Source organism: Natrix helvetica (assembly GCF_964273705.1).
Source record: "Natrix helvetica genome assembly, chromosome: 3".
Taxonomy (NCBI): Eukaryota; Metazoa; Chordata; class Lepidosauria; order Squamata; family Natricidae; genus Natrix; species Natrix helvetica.
In genome coordinates this window covers 115435750-115445072 of record NC_138549.1, presented here as the reverse complement: position 1 = coordinate 115445072, position 9323 = coordinate 115435750, and the positions used below count along the sequence as shown (strand labels likewise).

The following is a 9323-nucleotide window of genomic DNA, read 5'->3' as shown; positions in this document are numbered from 1 at the left end:
GTACATCCTTCTAAAACATTACATTTAAATGTGCTTTATTGCAATTTTTATTGCATTTTTATTTTAAAGCAAAATAGGCCAGAATGCTTAGTGTCTGGAATTCCAAAGCTCACCCATCTATTTTTTAAAAATAAAAAACATAAACATCATAGTATACTTGGTGACACATATGATGTTGGATTACTCATCTAGAAACTACAATATGATTAACATACAACTGTTTTCTTCATGAAGCAGTTTCTTTTCAAAAGTTAAACAACATGAATTGGGCTACATCATAAAATGACAGAACAGGTTTTACATACCAACACGAATACCAAAGTTACATGCTGGAATTCATATTAAAAAGAATAAAAACAAAAACAATAGTTGTGGCTTCGTGAGAAGCAAATCTCTTGATAAAGAGTATCCCATAAGAGGAAAACCAAAATATTTCAAGAATGCAGTGCTTAGGTGTGAGATGTACAAAGGAGTGCACATTCCTAGAATACTCCACTAAAATTAATAATGGTATATTCTTAGAGAAAATGATATTTTATTTATATCTGTAGATATAACTGTTTCCATATGTAGCAATTAATGCTACAGCTCTCCTTTGCACACACTTTCTAGATGATGTGGCTTTTACTTTAAAAAATGCAAATGTTACTTTATCTCAAAAGAGCTGAGGTTTTGTAGAAAGCATTACAACTTTGCTTTATTTGAAGTGAGATAAGACTCGCTTTACTTTTTGTAGCGAGGGCAGTCAAAATATAATCCCAGTTTCAAACTAACTGGTTCCAGCAAGAGCAGGTGGCCAATTTGGACTCAGTGGGGCAATGTCGTAGCTAATGCATCTACCTATATACACGTAGTACACTTGCTCACACTCAAATACACAAACAGAAAATGTTGCTAGCAATAGATGACATGGAGCTGAAAAGTGGCAAAACACAATTAATAGACTCAAATTCACCCCAAATTCAAACTCTTTATACCGGTTGTTAGCCTGGAGTAGAGATACAAACAGCTGTGGTAAAGGGATATAGAGAATATTGTCCCCTAAAAATGCCTGGAAATAGTTCTGTTTTCCTACAAATCTGTTACCTGCCTTTAAAAATGCTGCAAGGTGTTAACTGCAATCCTTCCACTGTTGTAGGCAGATTAACAAATCATGTGGAAAATTAAAGTAGACTTTAAATGACCCATTGTTTTATTTTTAGTGTTTCAGTTCTCTTCTGTTGAACTCAGAGTTGCTTCTGTGCTATTTGCTCTGGAGAGCTCTTTAAATTATATTCTAAATTAACAGGAGTTATTTGTACCAATACGTTGCTAAAAACATATTAAATAGAAAAACTTGGCTGAAAAACTATGGTGCCAGCCAAAATGGCAGTGCTTTAACCTTTTTTTAAAAAAGAAAAGTCAGTTTATTGATATGAGGTGAAGTAAAAATCATTTGTGTTTCTCCTGCATATTTGCTATATATAGAAATATTCAAATCCTTTCCTCTTTTCCAGAATCTTACTGCTATATGTCCATCTATGACCATTAAGAAAACAACTGACTCTTTGTATTTCAATGTGGCTTTTGTGGTTTTAAAAAAAAAATACGTTGTAAACCCAACTAATATAAAATCATGTGCCTGGATTGTGATCAATCCCATTGAACAAGAAATTCAATCCAAAAAGATTGAACAACTTCACACTACCTTTATATACTTCTTTACATTTTCTCCAACATATGGGGCTTATAGCAGAATTTATCATATTAGGTTTCCTTGACATTAAGTATCATCTGTAAAGTACTGTTTTCCCTAATTTTCACTGAAATTTATTTTTATTGTTTTAGTTTTGTGAGGGTGTTAATATCCCAAAGGAATAGGTTTCCCCTCTCAGCATTTCCATAGCATTAGTTAACTGCCACTTCTGTTTCACTGCCCCCCCCCACACACACACTGTGAGATAATGGAAGATTGCTAGACCGATGAAAACGGGAGAATAGAAAGGAGACACTGTTGGTAGTGAAGACATCTACCATTGGCAAAGAAATATAGCCACTAAAAGTATGTTAAGATAGAGTGTTGGCCTAAGTACAACAGCAACAAGGTCTGCAGAGCCCAACTTTTTGTTAGGCTATGCAGCAATGAAGAAACAAGAGGTGAATTGCAGGAAGTATTGTGACATTTCTAAAGCTGCTAGGAAGGTAGAGAAAAGCCTGGGTTTGAAGAGAAGGACTGATGGCTCAGGTATAAAGGAAAGACAAAGATAGCAACACAGAAACTAATGGTAGCTCCTCAATTCTTAATGCTGAATTTAGCATCTGCCTAATCAATCCAGAAAGAACCATTATTCTTTATTTTTAAATGTTGATTTATGCCCCAACATATTTCCACTGTAGTGTTTGAAAACAATCCTATCCTTGGAGTAAGATATTCAGCTTTGTTTTTTGAACAAGAATAACTTTTACTATTAAAGTTACTGACAATCAAATCTACAGTTAATTTTGGCTATACTCTAAGCAAATAGGGAGTTTCAAGAAATGAAAAGAAGAATTATGCTTCCAACTGCAATTCTCTTTAAGGACAAAAGAAGACTGTATGTAAATTTACCTCAGAAACATATTCAAATTTCCCAAATCATAAATTACTGATTTAAGAATTAATGTGCACAAATAAAAATATGAAGCTAATGGTTGACCATGTATTCAAATGCTTGGCTATAATCACACACAACCTGTAATCTAAAAAAAGGTTGCCACAATACACACTACCACTTTAGTTTTTTTATTCCCCATTAGCTGTAAATTTAAGGTACACAAAATTTAAAACAAAAACAAACAAAAAACCCAACAACCATACATTTCATCAGGGAAAAAATAATCAAGTACCAAAAAGGGCTTTTCCAAATTTGAAAAAGAGCAAAAAAGCAAAATTGCTACATGAACAAACACTGTATTAAGTCACTGTACATCTTGTCAAGACTTTCCATAGTGAGTGCCAATGTTTATCCCCCAAATCCGTAACATAGCACTAAACATGTCCCTATTTATTTAAACAAACCACTATCTACCTGTTCCAAGACAGATTGAATGACCTGTCTCTATTCCTGAGATTATGCAGGTTGGTGTTTTGTAGAATTAATGTGGTTTCTTTTATTTTAATCCAAGTGCTACATTATATAAAAGAAATACAATGTGACTGGAGAAATTGCATATAAATGAGTTCAGTGTAAATGGATTTGATAGATGTAACTGGAAATTGAAGTACTGTATTCCAGCATAAGAACATCATGCTTAGACCATGATCCCAATGAATCCTATGGATGTGCAAGAAGTTATAACAGTGACAGTTTATATGACCTTTTTGAAAAACAAAAATATACCAAAGTATTTTCTGAGGCAGTATAAAATGGAATGGAGAAACAAACAGCTCCAGTTTGCTCATATGAGCCCTTGTATATATGTTTTAAATGGGTCTCTAGTTCATAAACTATTCATATGATTAAATGAATGGTTCAGGGTTATGCTTAGGGCTAAGAGTGCAAGAGACGTTATACCCTAGATATTACTGCTTCTTGAAACCTCACTTTAAGTGTATGCATTAATTCTTATTAAATACCACTGGCAAAGAAATTAATTACCAGAAGTAGTGGCATTTCAATTGTTTTTAACCTGACCCACTGAGCATCACAGAAAATTTAGCAATTGCATAAAAGATGAACTTTTGAGAAAACAAAATACTGTAAAATTCTCAATCATAACTCTGCATATTAGACAACACTATTTCGTCCACCCCATTTACCATTTAACACTGCAAAAACAAAGAATGGATCATCAAGATCAGCATTTTTTAAAATCATACTTTTTAACAACTCAAATATTTTTGTTTTCAGAAGCAAATATCTTTGCTTTGATTTTTGGATGTAGACATTCATTCATTGATTTGACTTCTGGAATTTTGTTGTTTTCTGTTCATTTCAGCTTTGCTTTAGCCAGTGATGCTTGTAGGGCAGCTAATCCTAACAATCAGCCAGGAGAATTAAGAACGCTGCCACTTGAGGTCAGCTACGTCTCACTAATGTAAAAAAATTATTGGAGTCAAGGACATTAAATCAAGAACGCCCGCTGAAGCTGAATGCAGATGGTAAAACATATTCTCTATATATTTCAATTAGATTTTAAAGAGTGGAAAATAATAGAGCCATATTCATAAACTGGATCAAGGTGGCTCCTGAGGTGTACATGAAATAGGTGATGTTTAAAGGAAGTGTACATTTCAGAATTACTGAAACCAACAAATTCCAGTGAGTTTGAATGGGTAAACAGGGTGAAATTTATTCATAATAATGGGAATTGGTAGATTTTATACTGGCAATCCATTTTATATTTATATTTTAAATAGCAAGACTGATTAGTGAAGGCCCAGAAAAGTTCCACTGATGTTGAGATATGACTTTTGTAACCTAACCAATACTTGAAAAATGTGCAAGTGCCAGATCAGACCGTACAACCTGCCTGGTACCCAGAGAATCTCCGTGCTATTTCTGAAACTAGCAAATTCAAAGTCACATTTAGCAGTAGAGGCTTTCTGCAGAGTAAAAGGAAAGTGTGGTGTCCAGGCTTTATTTAAGAGGATGGGAAAGGGTCAAGCCTAGGGATTACACAGCTACAGTTCTTTTCACAAAGAACTACAGTCAATCCAGTTTTTTTTTCTGAAGACACTACTGCAACTCTTGGCTTAAATGGCAGTAGAATAGTGCAAATCAGAAGTGCTGTTGGGACATATTAAGCAGTCTACTTTGGCCCCTCCAGCTGATAATTAGAACTCAAGATTTTTCAATTCCTGTTCAGCAATTTCATTTTCTGCATAATACATATGCTTTCTGTAGTGCATTCTGCTATATGTAAACATTTGTAACAGTCCAGGGGCTCAAGATGTCATGAAAGCAAGGTAAAGCAGAAGAGGTCCATGTCCCAATCCCCTGGCATGCACTTCATGCTGAATTTGCTTGTTTCCCCCTTCCTTTGTGTAAGCAATTGTTCTAGCTCAAGTATACAGAGAAAATTCAAGAAAATCATATGTGGAGTGACAAAATGACAGCATTTTTAGGAACACAAATTCTCAGTCTAGTGGATCCAGTTCTTATTATTTGCTATTATTATCTGATGTTACACAGAATCTAGATGGATCTGATGACAGCAGAAAACCAAGTACAGCTGTTTATGTTCTGATAAATTCTACCACTTTTATAGCTTGAGCTGTCTGACAAAATTCAGTTACCCAAATATTTGCTTGATGGTAAAACAACAATGAATCATAAGGATACGTATACAATCTGTGCAATGGAATTAATGATTTAGGGTGCAAGTCAAACATATTACAAGTAAAATTATTGTAGCCAGTTTCAACAATATATAGACTGCACTCATAGGGATTTTTTTTTTTGGTTTAGCAAGCCACTGAGAAGCAATCCATTGCACTTTTCAAGAATTTTTTTTTATAAAAACAAAATCAAATAATGTTTTCAAAACAGCAAAAATTATTAAGCATTTTAAAAAAACATGCCAAGAGCCCGCTTCATTCTGGTATACATTCCAAAGCTTAGTATCTTTTAAAAAGAACATCTGAAATAGTTATAAGAAAGAAAAATGTTAAAAACTAATGGGGAAAAAGTGGTGCAGTTACATCAGGTCAGTTATAAAAATGATATGAGAAAGTTTTAGCTTTCATAATTTTCTCTTCAAGTTTTGGCAAGTGTGCGATTGCAAATGCAATTATCCCCATAAGTGCTCAGTCCAGCAATGAGAGAAGTTTTGTTGGATAAAGTTTGCTTTTTTAAATTTGAAGATCGGTAGTGCTGTTGAAACTGAAACTTTGTTATGGTTGGTAATATATAAAGCAACATTTCTTTGAGGATATTCTTTTAAGAATGAACCTGAAACTTCCCCCAAAATTCCTTTGGTCTCCTCTCACCAAATACCATGCTACATCAAGATGAGCCCTCATTTGTGAGTTATTCTAACTTGCAGCAAAGTTGCTAAAATTAACACAGAAAAGCTTCTTTCGGTGAACCTTTCTCCTATTTTCTTGGAGTTTAAGACTGAAAGACGTTACCAATACCTCAGAAAAGAAAAATCCATGTAGAAATTCCATTGATGGTGCCAGGCAAAAATGTTCCTTCAATTTTGCTTCAATGGATTTTTAAACACAGAGTTTGATAGAGTTTTCTTGTTCTTTTGGGGAAATCAAGAGGCAGTCTCCTTATGAACACAGCTGATCTTCAGGTAGCACTATGGTACCTATCCCGAAGCTGTTGCTGCTAAGTTTCCGATTCACATTCATCATATAACTTCTTGTGCAAAACAAGCAGTCTAAGGAGAAAGAATGCCCTCTGGGTTCTAATAAAAATTGTAGAAAAGAAATTCGAGATAACCAACACTTCACCTATACTTCATCTTCCTAAAATTTATCTACAAAGGGAGGGCATCTGTGCGTAGACAGGATAAGCAAGACGGACATTTAGAGAGTCGTTGTGTTGGACGAGAGAGGTATGCTGGTAATGGAGGACTAATTCTTTAAGGGTGCTATATAGGTTGTATGGCTCTGCAAACCCATAACCTCTTGGAGTGCTGTAGATCACACAGTGTTTAACTTCGCCTTCAGTTCTGTTAAGGAAAAGAAACAACATTTAATGTGATAAGTTAGCTAGAAGATAAAGATTCAGAAATTAATGGACCATATAGTTTATGAATATTTTTTATCTGTGTAATCCAAGCTATTTTTAAAGAAGATTTTCAGACCATTAAGATATCTATACTTTTAACAAATGTGGAGCTGTATCTAAGAGATTACATATATATAATTTCTACCAAAATAGTTTTGTTTTTAAGTAATAGAATTTAGACCAATAGGGGAACTATTGGTTCCCCTATGAACTATGAAATATTTTGTCAAAAGAATTTGAGTGAGAATGAAGAAAAACTCAGTTTTTAAAAACAGCCTCAAATGCCAATTAATTATATTACTTATTTCTTTAAAAGATTGGTATTTTACTGCATGCTCTAGTGATTTTCTAATTCTATAAAACAATAAGTTCACCAAAAAGAGAAACATTAGAGGAATGGTGGCTGTGGAAGTCCATTATAAAAAGTCAAATTAAAACATGCTGGTATTATCTTTAAAAAGTTTTTAAGAACTAAAAAAGAAAACATCCTTAAAGCAAAAAGCGGATGGACTGAACCACTTATACTCCAAAGCAAGCTCCTCTAATATAGGTACGCTTTGCAAGTGTACTGAGAGCTTTCAGGTAATTCATAAAGCCAATACTTACACCACAGAACAAGCATAGCAGCCTTTCTTGCTACTTTCTCGAATTAAAAATGCTCCATCAGGTTTCCCGCAAAGCAAATCTTCTGCCTGGATGCGATTGATGTCTCCCACAAACCAAGTCTTTTCATCACAATGTGGCAGATTTTCATCTTCCTCATTCATAAAATATGTACTAGGAAAACAAATAATTCTTTTTCCTTAATGCGGGTTTACTTTTTATAATAGGATCACTTATTCTTGAATAAAACAATGTATATAAACATCAGCAAAGCCTTGCCTTAAAAAGAGTACTCAACACTGCCATCAACTTTTGTTAGAAACATAACACAAACTGTAGAGTAGGTATCGGTCATCTCATATGTAAATGTGCATTCGTATAAGTAAAATAATGAAAGCAGAAGGTAACTGAAGCATTAGTTACATTTTTTGTATTATATTTTACATATGGTAAAAATCCATTACAATAATAAACTTTTAATTTTTTAGGATAGCATATAAAACAGAAAATATTAGTGTTATTTGGCTGTTCTAATGGATTTTAGACATGGTCTTTGGCTAAGAAAATATACATACTTATGTGGTGATGACATTATTCTAGCACAGATATGTATGCACCTCTACTAGGATTTTAAATACAATTTAATAGCAGTATAACGTTAAACAATTACACTTACTCATCAACAATTTCATTTTTGATTCCCAGCCAGTCATTAATTCGTTTCTGCCTTACTCCTTTATGATTAAGCCAGCTGCCAAAGAAGACAATACTAGTTATTAACTTTCTATAATGATTTGGATCATTCCACCAAATGCCTCTCCAAGATCCCAGGGATACTAGACCTATTATTTTATCAGTGTAAATGGTTTTATCACAGAACTATGCCCAACAACAATGTTTTGAGAGAGAAGAAGACAGTTGTGCTTCTTTTGTGTGTTTGTGCATTACGTGGCATTTTCTTTTCTTGACAAAAACAAGCTGATTATGGCATAGAAAATATTTGTGGTATGTAAGAACATGCCCTTCCTCCTTCTTCCCTCAGTAATGAGAGAGACTGGCTGATTTATTCAATGATGCCTCTAATCATCATAACACTAATGCATGAAGTCACCATATTGCAGAATGGCATAATTGAACTAATTAGTCTATGAACATTGCATTGCCTTTCATTTCAAATTGTCTGAGAATATGGAACAAGAATAGTATTGAACAAGCGCTGAAAAGGCTAGCTAAATTTATAATTCTTTTGTGTCAAGAAATTCACTTATCTTATACTATGTTATTAGTAGAGGCAAACATTAGTGGGGAAATTGACCTTGTTGGCCATGGTCTTTTTGCTTCTAATTAGAATCCCACTCTGAATCAGGAACCTTTTATATTAATTAACAACTATTCAAGCATTTTAAAAATCCTTTTGTAATATCTTGTTTAGTTTTGTTACCATTCTCTTGGATTTAAAGTAGAGACTTGGTGTTGTAGTAGGTAGAGAATAATGGTTAGGTGCTTAGCTTGTGCTTACTTACACAAGGTACTGATCTCTGATTTTACGTAGCTGGATAAGATCAGGTTTGATACTGTTCATTTTCTTGTCTGTTTCTCGGTTTTCCAGGGCTTGTTTCTTCAAATCTTGTTCCAGTCGCATCTTACTATCATGAATCTCACCCAGGCGTAATTTCAATTTTTCATAATTTATCATAATCCTATAAAAATTAGTGTTTTTTACAATTACAAATATACATCTCAAACTAAAATATTAAATTTTGATTTTAAAGTATGCACATATTTTATCCATAATCATATAGCACCCAAATCAATAGCATGTACTCAACAGAATAATTCTTGTCCGACTTGAAAACATCCCATTTCCAATTCCTCCTTTAAAAAAATAAAGGCCTTAAAGTTTTATTAACAGTATATACTCGTGTCAACCTCAATCAGCTAAATTATCTTCATTATATCAAGCAAAATCCTTATAGTATCTAGAATATACCTAGATCCCTACAAACTGCTTTGATGTGT

The 9323-nt window shown here is 33.6% G+C and overlaps 1 protein-coding gene across 1 annotated transcript in view; it reads right to left on the bottom strand.

Annotated features, from left to right (window-relative positions):
* Positions 1–1394: 1394 nt before the first annotated feature.
* LOC309389033 (phosphatidylinositol 3-kinase regulatory subunit gamma) overlaps positions 1395–9323 on the bottom strand; it is a 49071-nt gene continuing 41142 nt past the window's right edge. Inside the window, exons 7-10 of the mRNA XM_081946925.1 lie at positions 8828–9004; positions 7981–8055; positions 7308–7478; positions 1395–6642 (exon numbers count right to left, since the gene is read on the bottom strand). Of these exons, the coding sequence (XP_081803051.1) occupies positions 6444–6642; positions 7308–7478; positions 7981–8055; positions 8828–9004 (622 nt within the window). The 3' untranslated portion in view covers positions 1395–6443. The remainder of the gene's footprint in view (positions 6643–7307; positions 7479–7980; positions 8056–8827; positions 9005–9323) is intronic.